At 47.4% G+C, this 17085-nt stretch overlaps 1 protein-coding gene across 2 annotated transcripts; it reads right to left on the reverse strand.

Moving 5' to 3' along the window:
* Positions 1-425: 425 nt before the first annotated feature.
* On the reverse strand, positions 426-16942 carry ppp2r5d (protein phosphatase 2, regulatory subunit B', delta). Of its 2 annotated transcripts, none has more exons than XM_062463755.1 (17): positions 16812-16942; positions 15954-16037; positions 13354-13531; positions 7930-8129; positions 6417-6527; positions 6201-6293; positions 5412-5542; positions 5165-5224; positions 4945-5053; positions 4699-4752; positions 4227-4397; positions 3925-4052; positions 3574-3675; positions 3268-3340; positions 2734-2778; positions 2461-2595; positions 426-1990 (listed from the first exon to the last, which is right to left on the reverse strand). In XM_062463755.1, the coding sequence occupies exons 1-17, from the start codon at positions 16836-16838 to the stop codon at positions 1853-1855; spliced, it is 1839 nt and encodes a 612-aa protein (XP_062319739.1). In that variant the 5' UTR covers positions 16839-16942; the 3' UTR covers positions 426-1852. The 2 variants fall into 2 exon arrangements, with proteins under 2 accessions (XP_062319739.1, XP_062319740.1); XM_062463756.1 differs by having other exon boundaries at positions 2479-2595; positions 16812-16892.
* Between the last annotated feature and the right edge of the window lie 143 nt (positions 16943-17085).

A 17085-nucleotide genomic window follows, 5' to 3' on the forward strand; every position in this document is an offset into this window, starting at 1 on the left:
GACTTTTTTTTCTCCAGCTGTATAGACCTATAAGGAGGATTGTTTTAGCGCACTTTCATACACACTGTATGAGTTTGTTTCATCAGTTTGTTTCCTCCAAAAATATTGCTTAGGCGCTTGAAAGAAAGTGAAGAGCACAGACGAGGACATAGACCCATTGATTCGAGCAGATTTGCACAAACAGAGAACAGAAAGTAATTATTTGCAGATCATTCTCTACAAGAAAACGAAAGAGAACAGAAAGTAATTATTTGCAGATCATTCTCTACAAGAAAACGAAAATAGCCATTTTCTTTTGTGACGGAGCATGACTACAAACCAAACGTGAGAAACAAGGTGGGGGGACACAGGAAAAAGGAAGCAAATAATATAAACCAAACGTAATATTAATACTTAATTAACACATGAATAGGGGCCTGACATGGTATTGTTATTGGTAATAACTATGGCGGCGTCTGTGGAAAACACTCAAATAAAGAATATATCTGCAACCTACGGTCCAACATGGCTACAGCATGAGGAACAAACCCCTGACATCCTGTCCACCTCTGACTGAAAGGTTCTCTGAAGGTCTCATTTTGACACAGTGACATGATTCACTTTTGAGCTACCCCCTCTAATTATCAAAAATACAACATTTTTGCATGAAACTCTTCTACAGCCAAGTTGAGATTTTTTTTTTTGCAAGACTCTTTGTACGGATAATACGGACATTCGGTGTTTGGATTGTGACGTGCTTTTAAGAGTGGACTACCTTGGAGTTAACAGGACAAAAATAAATCTACTGTATTTGGCCATATCCGTTTAGTGAACAGCAAAACATTTAAAAACACAAGTCAGAAACAGACCAGAACACAAAAAACACTCCTAGAACTCCATGCGAGCACCTGCATCTGAGTGTACAGTGATTGTTTCTCATTGATTCGTACATAATCCAATCATTTAGGGTTTTACAATCATGCCGTTAGCTTACAAATAACCAACCAGGGGAGATGGTTCTTCGACAGACACTGTAAGGCCATGAGTTGGGGATGCAAAGACATGAACAATGTTAGGACACACAATGTCCTCAAATGTGAGCAACCAAAATTCACGTGAGGTATAACTGGGTCATTAATTCGTTTCAAAGGTGATAGTCTCAAATTTGTTGAGCTCTTTTCCATTGCCTTTGAGAGCTTAGGGGGCTTGTTGTCTTGAACAATTAAATCCCTGGATCTTGCTAGCTGGGTGCTATTCGGACAGAGAAGAACTGCTGCCCCATGTACAAGAAACATACATTCACCCTGCCTGTACACAAGCTAGCTAAAACAAAGGCTATGTATCTCCAGAACGTTTTGAACCCTCACGCCACTTCCACAAAGCAGAAGAACACTGACTTGCCCCTACATGGGGTGTCGGGGGTATGTCGGGGCAGTACTCTCTTTGCACAGCAAGAAACAAGGGTGGACCAACATGAGGAAAATCGGAAACAAATCCAAACTCCGACCGAAACAAAAATGAAACAAACATGCTTCACAGAGGCCTACACAATTATTTGTGGAACTGATTGCTGTCCGCGTGCAACCTAATGATCGTCCCACTGTACTCTCAGATTACAGTGTGTGTGTGTGTGTGTGTGTATGTATGTATATACGCGCGCGTGTGTGTAGGGCGGGTATTTGTTGGCATTTTACAGTTCGTGATGACCGGGTGTTCTGACGACAGGGCTCTCTCCAGCAGAGGTGGGAAACTAAGAGGGGCGCGGGTGAAAAGAAGGCGGGCGGTCAGGTGTACAGCAGGCGATTGATTGGTGGATGGATAAAAGACGGAGGAGGGGGAGGAGTTAGCAGAGGGGGCCCCCACTGTTCCCTGGTCAGAGGGCTTCCTGATTGGCCGTCAGGTACTCCTCCGCTCTCTTGTGCGCCTCCAGGGCTTTTATAGTGTACACGTCCTGCGGCAACTCGGACTTCCGTCGCATCAGCGCCTTGTCCTTCTTGATCTCCTTCATCCCCTGGGGGCGAAGAAGAGGCAGGAGAAAGAGAGGGGACACCGGTCAGCTCCACGCTAGTGTGCGTGTAAGGCAGTGTTAAACCAGTGAGTGTGTGTGTGTGTAAAAATAGTGTGTTGTACCTGAGTGTGTTTGCGTTTAAGACAGGGTGTTGTGTGTGTAAGTGTGTGAGTGTGTGTGTGCGCGTGAGAAGCGGGTTGTAGCTGTGAAAGTGTGTGTGTGTGAGCAGCGGGTTGTACCTGTGAGTGTGAGTGTGTGAGCAGCGGGTTGTACCTGTGAGTGTGAGTGTGTGTGAGCAGCGGGTTGTACCTGTCAGTGTGAGTGTGTGTGTGAGAGCAGCGGGTTGTACCTGTGAGTGTGAGTGTGTGTGTGTGTGTGAGCAGCGGGTTGTACCTGTGAGTGTGTGTGTGTGTGTGTGTGAGCAGCGGGTTGTACCTGTGAGTGTGTGTGTGTGTGTGAGCAGCGGGTTGTACCTGTGAGTGTGCTGATACCTGTGTGGCCTCGGTCTCAACAGTCTTCTTCAGCAGCTGAATGTCCTCGGCAGTGGGCGTCTCCATTTCCATAGAGTATAGGGGCACTCCTCCTGCACTCTCATTGTACATCATGTACTGCGCGCGCACACACACACACGCAGTCAAACACACATATTAGTGGGTCTGAATGGACAAATCAACAGTGATGCGCCCACGGATGTCCTCAGAGCAGAGAGAGGCAGCTTAGTGCCAAGACGGCTAATAGGAACCCACCTCTTCCTGTGGGTGGAGGCCCGGCCGCAAGGAGACCTTGGTCATCTGAAAAGAACGCAGAGTTTAGGACACAAAAGAGACACACGCACACACAAACAGTGACTCGCTGTGCAGACAGTCTACTTAATTAAAATCCTATCTGCCTGAGCCTTTGGCGCAGGAAAGCTGTCACGAGACACGATTAACTATGATTATTAGTTAAGTCTGGAACAAAAGAATGTCTAATTATGAAAAGCATGGCCCTGTTTTAAACACCCCAAAGATTCCCTCCTCCACAGCCCAACGACAAGGCAGAACCACACTGAAGTGAGTTGGTGAGGACTCGTGCGCCCATTCAGTAGTGTTAAAGGGATAGGTATGAGATATTTATAAAATAGGGGAAATTGAAAAGGGGTGTGCTGGGTGGACGGCCATTGGATTTTACCACACAAAAACAAAGCGGCGTCCAACACAAATCCATGAAACCGGCTGGTTTCCTAAGACTCCTGCTGCAACGGCTTGTAGGCTGCTGGCACCCTGCGGTGAGGAGCCTACCTGGGGATTCTGCTTGGCCAGCTCCTCGATCTTGTGCCAGATCTCCTCCCTCTCCTTAAGCTTGTACTTCTCTCTGAGGAATACAATTTAAAAAACCCCACCAACATCAAACACTTTAGACTGGTCCCACTCCGAAACCACCTGCCTTGCATTTTCCTCGGCCCAGGAACATGATCAATACTCCTGGATGAGGACAAGGGACAGTGCTGATTTAGAGGACAATCATAAAGATGTCCCCTCACAGTATGTGTGGTTTTTATGTGTGTGGGAGTTTGTGTGTGTGTGTGTGTTTGAAATAGCACTCACTTCTGTTTTTCTGCCTTGTACTGCTGAGTGCAGTCATCAAACAGTTTCTGGTTCATCTCCATGAAGAGCTTCAAAGCGTTGTAGATCAGACCATGGATTGTTCTGTCAAAGGACAGAGGAATGTCCATTATAATACCAGTCAGGCAGTAATATGACTGAGGCCAACCAGAGGTCAAAGCCCTGGTTAAGTCCTAATAGGATGTTTAGCCTAAGCGTCTGACTTTCGCAGAGTTTCGTCTGAGTAAACCTAAACACAAAATGGTGAAAAGTATCGAGGCACACATCCGGTGGATAAATACATTGACATGAATTCCCTCTCTGGCTTCAGAACACTGTGGGGTGGGCTCGTACTTGTTCCAGTGGCTCTTGGAGTTTTTGTAGAGAGCAGGGAACATGATGGGGAGGATCTTGGCTGCGTTGTCACTGATCAGACTCATGATGTACTCGTTATTCCAGTAGTACAGCGCCCTCTCTGCCACCTGCAAGACACAACAGGACTCGCTAGTTAGCCAACTCTCCTTAACCGCTCTCCTTAACCACGCTTTAAAAGTTGTTTTCCTCCTTTATACAGGAAAAACACCTCCTCCTACAATCATTGATGTTTCTGTCACATGGTTTTATTAGAAGCCAGTTCAATCTACTGGCGAGCGTACCTGGAAGTGTGGACTGGACACACACTTGGCCAGCTGTCTGAAGAGCGGCTCCATGACCTTGACAAACTCAGAGGGCTCGATGACGTCCAGGATCTCCTCCAGCTCGTTGAGGAACATCACCTCTTTCGGACTGTGGGTCTTGGGCCAGAATTTCAGCAGGCCCATTATCACCTATGGGGTAGACACATAAAGCGATGAAATAGGATTTGGTCCTAAAAATGGACATCCTTGTTTCACTCATTTGCTTTCCAACCGCAACCGAATTGTAGGTAATGTAGTCTTATCCTTGGCATTAACCACTGTAATACTGTTAGAACGGTGCACTTCTAGTCTCTGATTATCTGCTACACTCTGGATAAAAGCGACGTGCTAAAAGGAATACAAGAGAAACGTGTATATAAACATAAACCGATCTTCTGTTCTCGGTACACGCTGGAACTGAAGGCTCCAACTCAATTGAGCAGAAACTCACCGGCTCAGTCAGACTGCTGTCCTTTTCCAAGAACTGCACCACACAATAGGCCAGCTGTGTGGGGAGAGAGAGAGAGAGAGAGAGAGAGAGAGAGAGAGAGAGAGAGAGAGAGAGAGAGAGAGGTGGCCAGCAGTGAGAGAGAGAACATCAGACCGGGGGGGCCCTAATAGAGAACCTGCCCCCCCCCCCCCCTCCTGCTGGGTCGAGGAGGCCTTTCCAACAGAGCCAGCTGTGGCGTGTGCTGACCTGCGGGTGGTACACGCTGAGAGACTTGACTTTGTGGAGGGGCAGCAGCACGCGGATCAGGAACATCTTGTGCTCCTCCTTCAGTGGGAGGGCGAAGCCGTTGATGATGCTGACGAGGGGGGACAGGGGGAGGGGAGGGGGGGGGCAGGTTTGTTTAGACAGGCGAGGTCGACATGGTGGAAGCAGGAGCACGATGGTGGCCGAGGGGGGTCGCGCTTACCTTCCTAGGATTTCTAAGAGCTCTGCGATTCCGTTGTGATGCTCCGTTTCATATATAAACCTGCAGAATAACAGAAAGAATAAATACATCCTGTATCAGTCGACTTGAAGTGAGACAGGAAATACTGACGGGATCCATGCAGACGTTGTCAGACGAGTAGATATACTGTAGGTATTAAACCAGTCGATATGGCCAAAGCACCGGCAAGCCTGTATATTTTAGAACATTGTCGAGGTTGGCGTCAAACCTGTAGAAGATGTTGTTGATCTGTCTGCGGATGTAGGCCCTGAGGCCCAGGAACTTGCCGTAGATCCGATGCAGGATGGTCTTGAGGAAGTCCCTCTCCCTGGGATCTTCACTGTCGAACAGCTCCAGGAGCTGCAGGGGGAGACAGACAGGATGATCAGGCAGCACCAGCTTCTCTCACATTCCTACAACAGGCTCCTCTGGAAGCTAGCGCCAATGAATGCATTATCAAGAAGGAACATTTCAGTTTGGACTGTTACAGCAGGCCAGGTGGTTTGTGAGAGTGAAAAAAAAAACAAAAAACAAAAAAAACTGAGGAGGTCAAGTTGGGTCATGAGTTTGGTTGTTATGAGACGCCATCATCTCCACGCTGTGCCAGGATGCAATGCAAGCACGAGGGGAGGGAGCCAAGCGCCGCACTCAGAAAGTGAGTAGGCTGACTCAAGTTCTTATCAATATTCACAGAGACGCAGCCACGGAAAATTGATCTCAGATAGAGCAGAGTGATAACGTCCCTCTCAGCTCTCGTTTCTTTCCACTGTGTGTGAGAGAGAGAGAGAGAGAGAGAGAGAGAGAGAGCAACCAGGCGGAATGCCCTTTCCACAGACAGCGAAGCGCATATGCGCACATACAACACACAGGCTAGCGCACACACGAGCACACACACGCTTCCATTTACAAAGGCTAATGTCCTCGTTTAGCGAGTTCAAGGAGACGACACCATCAGCTTCTTTGATGTTTCGACAGCTGTCGAGCACATTTAGCTTGAAGGAAACGGGGGAATACTTACGGACATCACAAACTTTTGGTCAATGTATTTTTTGGCGACATTAGGCTGGAAATCAGGCGACTCCAGGAACCGTAAGAAAAACTCATACACCAGCTGAAGATAAAAAGAGGGGGGGGGGGGGGGGAGTTACGCTTTCAGCATAAGGTTAGGACACTGCTTGGGGAAACTAGTAATGTGGTCAGGTAACAATATGAATAAATGCCCGAGCGCCGGTACCTGCAGGTGGGGCCAGGCTGCCTCCAGCGTGGGCTCATCCTCCTCTGGGTCAAACTCAGCTCCTGTGGGGTTGGAGGACGGGGGCAGCGTCCTGAACAGGTTCACTGAAAACTAGACAGAGCGATGAGAGTCAGTCAGCGCCAAAACACTCCCCCCCCACACACACACGTTTCAGCTCATGGAGGAAAGCAATCCTTTCAACGACGAACAAACTATGTCTCGGACTGGAAATTAGAAACAGATCGGGGAAACGTGTCTTGTGTGTCTCAGGTGCCTAACGTCCCAAAGAAGGAGTGAAAACCTAGAGGTCGAGTCAGGGGGTAAAACAAACGACCGCAAGCCTCCAAACATCCACCCTCCCTGACAATCTCTCAATCTGAGAGGAGGGAGGGGGAGGGAGGGGGAGGGGTGAGGCTGCCATCTCTGTTACCTGAGAGATGCGGCTGAGCTGCCTAGCTATCTCCTGTCTGAACGGTGACGCAGAGCTTCCCAGGAGACTGCTTCCTGCCTGAGCCTCGAGCTACAGCCTGCAACTCCCTGACTCTGAGGAGGCTGGAAATAGCCTGGCCACGTCTCCGCGCTAACGCTTGAGCTGTGTTACTGTACCTTCTCACATGAAGTGTGGGGGGGGGGGGGGGGGGGGAGGGAGGAGAGGACAGCAGGGGGCCTCCGAGGTGTGAGGAGGCTGCTGATCGACAGAACGTGGAGAAATCGAAGCAGGAAGTGATGGCGGTTAGTCAGAGGGGAAAAAAACGAGAGGACAAAAGATGGATGGAGGGAGAGAGGGTGTCAGAGAGAGGGTGTGTGCGTGTGTGTGATAGTCAGTGAAGGAGCTAAATGAACGGAGAGGGATAAAGCAGCATGACGAGGGTGTTAGGCCTGTGCACTGACAGATAGGCAGTCCATGTAGTCCCTCCCACCAAAAACCTGGGAGGCAGACAAAAACAAATAGAACGACAGTAATGCCCGGCTTACGAGCTTCCGTAGGGATTTGCACTGATATGACTTATCCCAGCAATAAATAATGAGCTTTGGGGATCTCCCAATGTTGTGGTGCTGGTGCTCCACCCCCCCGCCCCACCCGCTCACCCCCCAACCCTGCCCTCCCTCCACCTCCCCATGGGTGGATTCCTGAGACTGGCCAGGCAGAAGTCATTAAGCCAGGATGTACTACACTGGAAAACAGGGGGGGGGGGGGGGGGGGAGAGAGAGGGAGGAGGGAGCGTTGGGGAGAAGGTGCTACAATGCAGGGGGCCTCGACAGAAAACGTCCCCCTTCAACGTGAGCTCGTACGCGGGTCAAAAGAGAGAGGGAAAGGCTCTTACGGGCCTGCTTGTGTCCTGGTGGAAATAGGATGGAGGCTTCACACACCATATCCACCTGCTGCAGACACACATCATTCAGTCTTGTCATTCTAACAAGTCTGTATTTTGTGTCACCTGTAGGAATGTATGAACAGTGTATACATGTTAACATTGTATGCAGGAAATGTGTTGTACGTGCGCACGCTCACCATGATGACAGCCTCGGGGTAGATGGACTCCGTGACCACGTCGCGGTTGTGTGTGATGTATTCGACCATCTCGTTCAGGCCGGCCCGCTTCACTTCCTTGTACTTGAGGTCGCTCAGGGGGTCCGTGATGAAGTCAAAGAGCACGCAGCACTGCCGCAGCTTCTGCACAAACAGCTCCTCCTGGTCGATAGGGGGCGCATCTGAGGAGAAGAATGAGGAGAGAGAGAGAGAGAGAGAGAGAAAAAGAGAGAGAGAGAGAGAGAGAAAAAAGAGAGAGAGAGAAAAAGAGAGAGAGAGAGAAAAAGAGAGAGAGGGTTAAAAGAAAAGTGGAGGGAGGGAGAAGGTAGACAAAGATGGCAATCATCTGTAAGAGACATTCCAGCTAGGAGATCTATCTCAAAATGAGCGGGCGGGTGAAGCCATTGTGCTGAATCACTTTATGCAACAGGTCTTTGGCTGGCCTCCCCTCGTCCTCCCTTAGACAACCAACATGAAGGTCTCCTGTAACCGTCAGCCCCCTCACAGAGCAGCTCCGACAAACACAGTGGAGGGCGCTCATGGCCCCCTTCACAAAGTAGAAAAAGGTTTTGAAGAGGCTTTATCCATCTCTCCTCATGGGATCCAGGAAGAGGTATGTGAAAGGACGCAATGCATCACTGCGCTCTTGTAGGGTTGCGATGAAACACGCGCGGAGTCATTCGCAATTTGTTGTCGTTTCGGTGGGAGACAGTCGAGAAAAGAAAGTGGTCAAGAGTTGATATGCCAGGGAGATGAGGACATGAATCCACAACTCACAAACTCAGAGCTAAAGGGGAGAGAGAAGAGAGAGAGACAGACACTGAGGAATGAAGGGAGAGACACAATGAAAACGACCGTAGAGAAACTGGGTCACAGACAAATGCTCCAGTGAATGGCTGTTGGAAAGGCATCTCAGAGACATCTCTGTGGTCCTCGACACAGCCACATTACACCAGACATCTGCATTCTTTTTCCAAAGCCATCTTAGCTTTCTGGGTTTAAAGAAACATACCAAAGACTTCCATTAAAGAAGTCGCGGCGACCGTTTGAAACAAGTTTAGCGCAATTCTGGGTAGAAAGTTCAGGAACCGTGACAGAGTTGTGTCACTGCCTGCACTGCTCTGCGCACTGACTAACTGTATACCAAGAGCTATTGTACAGAGCCTGCCCTGACCGACACTAAACAGACAATTTGACACCACACAGTCACATTTCTCATAAGGGGCCTATTTGATTATCTCATGTCGTCACACTCCTCACAAATCACCCTGGTATGTGACAGAAGGCCCTTAGGGAACGCTGCTAGCCTAGGAGCCACATACACACACCCTCCTACTGACAGGCACCCTCACAAAACACACACGTACACAAACACACACACACACACAAAGTCCCCCAACAACAATGTATTTAATCCAACAACAGCTGTACATTTTGCAAATTAGCCCATTACGCTGAGTGGCTGTACAGACAACAAGGTTACGTTTTTAATTAAGAGGGAGAAAAAAATACACAAATGCTGGGTTAGTGTTAATGGATTGGTCCTCAACTCTTTCTAGCTGCCACTGTTCTAGTAGAAACTTAAGCTGCTTAGAGGTATAATCACAGCAAGCCAGATCAGTGCGCTATGCTGCTAACCGCACAACCACTAGCTCGCTTTTCAAGTGCCTCACTCCCCTGGCCACAGATCCATTACATCAAGCTAGATTATCTTATTTCTACTCCACTCTCATGGCCTTCCATCTTGTTTCAGGGCAGAGGTGGGAGTCGTCTATGTTGCGGGTTTCTGCTGTTGGCAAGAGAGCGAAAGGGGAGCTCTGGTGGCTCACCGGGTAGGGCGCGCATCATACAAGCCAAGGCCCAAATGCAGCGGCCCGGGTTCAATTCCGGCTCGGGACATTTCTGCACGTCTTCCTTACTCTCTCCCCCCTTCATTACCCGTCTATCTCGATCCAGTAAAACCTAAACAATGCAAAAACTGATTTTCCTTAAAAGGAGAAATACATAAGTTGCCTTTCGCACAAAGTCTGTCAGTCACGTGACTGCCAGTGTAGGCTCCCTATACGTCACTGGGTCGAGGGACAGGAGTGATGGGGAGGACATGTGACTTGTGTGAGCAGTGAGGCAGGGCAGAGGCTTGTGTAGGGATGCAGCAGAGCTGCTCTCGTGAGGACTTCCAGAAGCTTCCAGAAGGGGCGGGGGGCTGTGAGTCACGACAAGCGAGGCAGTGTCCCATGAAGCCTACCGGTGACGAGGGTCTTAAAGACCGACTTATACGTCTGCTTGCATCGCCACCCCTGCCTTGTGCTCCATAAGCAGATGAGAGGATCAGGAGAGATGTTTTATAAGATTACCATCTCACACTTTAAAAGACTGTACCTTTTTTATTTCCATCCTCAGAGATCTTTCAAAGTGTTGAAGTGTGGTCAAATATTCTGGATTTGCGACCGGGCAAAAAAAAAAAACATCGGCAGCGACTGTTTACCCACGACGGTGGTTCTACCTACACCTACCCTCTTCTTCCTGGTAGAGATACAGTAGAGAAAGAGAAATAGAGAGAGAGAGAGCGCAAGATAACCTGTGGCTCCCCACGTTCTCCCTGCACCCACCTGAGAACACGGGGTTGGAACAGCGGCAGCAGCCCTGAACGTCCAGGATGACTCACCCCTGCAATTCCGCAGCAGCAGCTCCTCCATGGAGCTCCACGGAGCCTGAGCCGGTGACGCACCCCTGACACCATGCACATCAAATCTATATCTGAACCCATTTCAAAGCCTGTTTTATTCAAGCGGATTTCGAACTCGTATCGCTTTGACGTAACCAAGGCTAGGCTAGAGGTAGATGAGCACTGAAAATGCAGTTCTCTACGGAGGAATAACAAATGTGTTCCAAGGTCAAACTGAATAGCTAGTGGGGTGTTCCTGTGAAACCGGAGTAACCAAGCAGCATTTGAACATTCTATCTATATCTCCAACTAAATTTGTTTCGTTCCAGTGTTCAAAAACAGCAGGCCAACATCAGCACGTGGCCCGATCCATTCAGTTGATGTGTCATAAGACCCGGCCTTCACCCTTCCAGGCACCATCACTCCATACAGCCCTACTTCCCAAGGCCATGGTTCACTTCGCTCAACAGACTCCTATTATCTCTGTCAGATTAGTACAGCGATTCAACAAGACATACAAACAAGAGCCTCACTGTATGTGCTGGTTAGAACAAAACAGGGTTCACAAATCTCTGGTGGTCTGCTCTCTGCAGATCATTAGGGACCTCAGTCCAGCAATGGTTTACTTTCGGTAGTGTGTGGAAAGATGGGAGATATCCAGGCTATTCAGAGATATCCAGGCAATACGGAAAGGACTGTGGTATGTGTCCACGCTAGACTTGGAATTGTGACACGGCCAGTTTACATGGCTGTTTCAGTAAACACACAGTGGTGGAGGTAACATACTGTACACGCACGTAGAGGCACATGTACTCACATACTAAAACACACACAGTGTGCTGTAAGTCCAATAAGAAGGTGAGGTCACACAAAAGCAGGGAGGGGAGAATTCAAGGCTTCCTGTGTTTGTTTGAAATGAGTCCAATAAAACTGCCAATGAGGGTGGGTTGCCAGGGCCAACAGTACTAGAAACATGCTCACACTGAAACTAAACAACAATCACATATAAACAAAAGCACACTGATTAGACTTGTAAGCTGCAAACCGCTCAGTTCTGGTTTCTAGGGGAAATAACGACATCAGCACACTATCGTTTTCCTTGACCAATAACAGCAATCAAATAGACTACTGAAAATGCCATAATAAGTGTTCTCTGAAATAACATTTGAAAAATATTGTCCTTCAAAACGCTAGTGGTTACTTATGTTTTCAAAGAAAGTCTCATTTGACCTTCCCGTGAAAACAGGGCTGTCAGGGGGGGGGGTCACAGGGTCATTCACCCACAAAGTGTGCACTGGTCACCGCCACAGAGGATGAGGGACTGGTGCTAGGGTTTCAATAAACACTTCCCAACTCTGACCCACTGGACAATATCTGTGTCAACATATATCTAGGAACAAACAAAAACACAGAAAAACACAGGTGATCACACACAGTGTGTGATCACCCTTCTGGAATTGTATTGAGTGAAACCGATGCTTCAGATAAATAACAGGAATCAGCATAGATTATATAGAGCTAAATCAGCCCATGCTAGCGATTATCTGTCGGTTGGAGCCTGACTGTTTGAAGCACATAATGCACATTAGCCAGTACGTAATGTTCACAACATCATGGTGTACATTAACGGGTGTATTACTGCCAGTTGTTTTTACTAAACGACTAAAATCCTCCCCAGAGGCAGGTAAATGTGACTGCAGACTAAAGTATTTGAGGAACTGGACAATAAATATCGGAGACCCCCCCCCCCCCCCCCAAAAAAAAATAATAATCTCAAATCGACACCTAGTTTCCGTCTCATTTGTAGCTGTGAGACAGCCTAATTCAGCAGAGATGGCCCCCTCGTGGGGCCCAGGTCCGCGGGGAGTTCCAGTGAGCCTGGCATGGAGGAGTGCGAGGAAAAGGGAGTGCCCGCCTGCGCCAGGAGCCCCTAATCTGTCTGCACGGTGTGTTGTGGCGAGGCATCTCTGTTCTACTTAGTGCAGACACTTGCACTGCTGATCCAATTACTGCCTGGGATCCGTCATGTGCTCCCCCCTCTCTCTCTCTCTCTCTCTCTCGCTGTCTCTCGCTCTCTCTCACTCTCTCTCTCTCAAGCTCTCTCTCTGTCTCTCACTCTCTCCGCCTGCCTGGCCAGACAAGGGAGGACTCACAATGAGGGAGAGAGGGGGCGAGGAGGGAGAAGAGCCCTAAGCCAGAACATGAGGGAGACTGTAAAGTGAGTGAAATGGAGGGAGACAAAGAGAGAAAAGCAAACGGGATAATGAAAGTATGTCAGCACTTAAAGAAGAGAACGTTCACTTCTTATGGAGCCCCTTTGACTCACACGCCACAGTCAGCCCAGACCTTCATCGTGTCTCCAGGGGGGGATACTGCTGAGTCATTCAGAAGCATGGGAGACAACAAAACTAATCGTTTCCAATAAAATAATCTTTTCAGAAACACATGGGAAGAGGCTGATGCATTTCCATAAATTCAATTAATTCAAGTTAAGATAGGGAATCTTGTCTCTTGAGGCGTAGGATGAAAGAACAATTCTCAGTGTCATGCTGCACGACTAATGCTCCGACCCAAACTAACCCCAGTAAGTGAAATAAAACCTTGGTTTGGGTAGGTTCAATCCATGACCAAAAGACGGCCCCCAGATTGACATGGAATGTCGGGTCGCACTGTCCTACGGTTGCTGGTCCGGCGCCCCGGACGAAGGCACGGTGACCGCAGCTCACTGAGCCGTGAGTTACCTTTGAGCGCAGGCAGCTTCTGCAGCTCCCGGTTCTTGGTGAGGTTGAATCGTGACGAGCTCTGGCGGCGCTCCTTCTTGACGATCTGGGGGCCGCCAGAGTACTTGATCTTGTTTAGCTGGGTGGGCGGCGGGGTGCTGTTGCTGGGACGCTTGCTGGCTGTCTGCTGCTGCTGGGCCTAGACACACACACACACGACACACACATGCTTTACATGATGTCCAACTACGAAACTTATGCAATGTAGAATCAACAGTGCGTGTGGTCCGAACACTTGGATCTAAAATCCCTACATTGTGATCATTCTTATCTGAGTCCTGACCCGAGCCATAAATCTCAAAAAGGAAATTTTTTTCATTTAACATTTATTGTGCAATTATCTGCTCCTTTCTCATGTTACAATAGTCTCACAGCTCCAGAATCACTTCCTACGTGGTGATATACATGTATCCCAGTCTCCAAACAGAGAGCTGAGAACGATACCATAGAGACCGTCTTGGCTTTATTTAATTGAGCCCAGATATTTTCCTTCTAATAGACCACAGCAGGAGACAGCAATCATGATTACACAACATGTAATAACATAACCCTGTCCCTACTCATGCTAGCACACTGGAACACCCATAACCCCATCCCTAATCATGCTATCACATTGTGTTATGGGGACCAAGACTGGTTCCAGATTTTCTTTGAATCACTGATCTGATGTGTAGATCTTCGGTAGAGTCAGGAAGTATGGAGAACGAATAGACAAGAGGAGCCCTCGCACAAAGGAATATTTAAGGAGCTTTCAAAGAGTCAGGTGCCATCACCAAATAACACAATGGGATTCAGGGATAGGGGTAATAAGGAACAAGTCTAAGCTAAAAGCTGCTGATGGTCATATGGCAGGAGTCCACTTGTTGAAGTGCTTTGAGAGGATCTGTGTGATCGATTGGCAGCAGAAAACGACGAGCCCTTTCTTACCAGGTCACATGATCAATCTTGATGCGAATACAAACATGAAAAGGAGTCTACACAGACAACCTCACAATCCAACTGAGCACGCACGACCGTCCTTTCAGAGATCATTGAGTATGTCAGTTAGAGTTGATGTTACAATGTTCTTAGTCATTTTGATGAATTGTCATAACATTTAGGTCTAGGTCAGAAATATAGGCACAACAATGAAAACCACACCCACTGGCTTTGTTCCAGCAGTCTTTACCCTCACTACCTTCCATGACATTTGATGATGCGAGGGCTGGTACAATCGATGTTCACCACATTATCAAACCTTTGTTATCGTCTAACAAATGAGTGCTTCTAAAAAAACAACAACAACATTTGTAGTCACTCAACCATGCCATTGAATTCCTAGCTCTCGAGTGGTGAACCTGGCTAAAGCTGTGTGCATGGGCACGGTCACTTGGTTTGTACGTTCTCCTTTAAAGTCCTCAGCTCAGGGGTTCGGAAAGGCAACACGGCGATATCAGATTCAGATCTGGTCTCGTTCGGACACAGTTGTTGGGTGTTGTTGTAGGCCCATGACACCTTCCTATCAGACATGTTTAGGGCAGCCCAAGGCATGGCAGTGATGGCCTGGATAGACGAGTTTGCATGACTGAGTTGGACTTAAAATAGACCTGATCAATAGCATCCCACCCTGCGCAACGTCAAACCCAAGCACCCTGCCACTGCTGTCATTAATACCACTCTCTGAACAGTGGCATGTTTAGAAAGCCCAATTGCTAACGTTTGTTAAAGTAAACTAATACTCTCGGCCGGAGGTTAACTAACCACATTGATTGCAACACGGTCTGATGTGTTCGTCTCTCGTCAATGGCAATGAAAAAGAAGACCTTCTAGTTTCCTTTCATTTCCATCTTTGGCAGGTGCCTGTGGGTAACTGTCGCGGGGGGCTTACGTAGCACGAAATGGCGATACTGTAAATGCTCTGCTGTGAAGTGTCAGTGGACACTACATCCTAGACACCTCCCAGTAACCATCTGGTGGGCTATTTCCTCCTGAATGCAAGGCCATTTGTAACACTGAAAATATTAATACAGATAATGATCTAATGACGCAAGACTTTGGTCAATTACACATAATAACCATGGGTCTACACTGAATCAGTAAGCACTTTGTTCATGTGATTGAAATATGTTATTGCAGTAGGGCCTTTACTGTCATCATTTCGTTTATTCAGGCAATTGAAGTGAGATAAGAAAAGATGGGTAGTGGGAAATACATAGTCCTTTTCTGCATGTACAGAGAGTGGGACACTTCATGTAGTAAATGGAGAGGAGAGAGTGCAAGAGGGCTCAACAGCTGAGGTCTCGGCTAGCCACTCCTTTTCTGATAAAACATATTGGGTCTGGCTCTAATTCAAGCACAATAATGGCCCTTGTGAACAATGTTCCCGAGGAGCTGATGAGAATCCGACCAGCAGGCCGGTGTGGCTCAACAGACGTGCCATATGCCTATATAAGTGAGGGCCAAACAGATCTATTTTTTACTCTTGTTACTGAGAATGTAATTTCTGTGTCATCTTTCAATCACTAACTGCAACAAACACTGTGGCATTTGGATTTATGCAAAAGAAAATGAAATGATCTTACCTCATCTGCATTTTCAGTTCCTGTGTCTTTCCCAGTGTTGGCATTACTGTTTTTAGTGCTGCTTTTGGCAGATTTGGTTGGCTCCTGCAAAAGAAGCCACATCTTGTGTAAATGTAAAAGTAACACACATTTTACATGTTATTTTATTGTACACCCGTTTTAGTACAAGTCCTGTTGAAGACCCTGCTCTTGACAGCAAGTATAAGATTAATAAATGTATGTAGACTATTAATGACGATTGTGACATTTTCTTTTTAACAGAAAGCCAGCAGCAATAAACGAATGTGTTCAATACTCACTACATAACGAATCATCTCACACAATGTTGCAGTTTTCATTTATGACCTGCAGCTGCAGCCTATTTTAAACTCAAGTTCATAATCTTGCGTTTATGTAACAAATGTCGCTAGCTAATGCTTAAACTAGCTGTCAACTCTGCGCGACACCTATATGTAGCATGCTCGTAGACAGATTGCAGCTAAAATAATATGATGTAGTAGGCTACATGATGAAACTAGACATTGTTGTGAGCCTTGTTTTGATAAATCTGAAGAATTACAGTATAGGCTATTAATTATTTAAGAGTTAAAAATGCATTGTTGATCTGCTTCTGACCATATAGCACATTATATAATGTTAAAAATGTCCCACGTCAGATCTGTGCTATAAATTGCTAAATTACATTGTTGACCCTAGATGATGGCTAGCCATTCGGTTTGAAAATCTTGTTCTGCTAGGCCTTTGGACAAAAATACAATTTATTTTAGCCGAATAAAAACACGAAACGATAAGCGTCCAGTAAATATTTGGCTACAAAGATAAAAACCTATTTCTGTCATCTTGCAAACATTACGTTACCTTTTCCTTTTTAGTTTTATTCGGCATTTTGTGGCTGATGGTGTTTTTCACGGTGACTCCGTGACAGACTTCCCCGGGACTCGATCGCTGCCACTCAGTTACCTTCAGCTCCCTGCGCCCTTCTAGGCCAGGGAAAAATCATTGGTCACGTACGTGTAATACTGCCTAGTGACAGACCACTGTGAATTTGTTATTGGACATTTAAGAATGGGCGGGTCGACTGTAAAAGGGTGGAGGTGTTGGAATATTCTCTTTACCTAGCAACAGTGCACGC

The sequence above is a fragment of the Osmerus eperlanus genome, chromosome 6, assembly GCF_963692335.1.
Source record: "Osmerus eperlanus chromosome 6, fOsmEpe2.1, whole genome shotgun sequence".
Taxonomy (NCBI): Eukaryota; Metazoa; Chordata; class Actinopteri; order Osmeriformes; family Osmeridae; genus Osmerus; species Osmerus eperlanus.

What these genes read in the sequence shown, in the direction of transcription:
- ppp2r5d (XM_062463755.1), bottom strand. Translation starts at nt 16,838, where the DNA reads ATGCCGAATAAAACTAAAAAGGAAAAG. An exon ending in ACAGCAGTCTGACTGAGCCG is followed by an intron (nt 4,398 to 4,698) that starts GTGAGTTTCTGC and finishes TCTACCCCATAG; the next exon opens with GTGATAATGGGCCTGCTGAA. An exon ending in AGGTATCAGCACACTCACAG is followed by an intron (nt 1,991 to 2,460) that starts GTACAACCCGCT and finishes CTTCGCCCCCAG; the next exon opens with GGGATGAAGGAGATCAAGAA.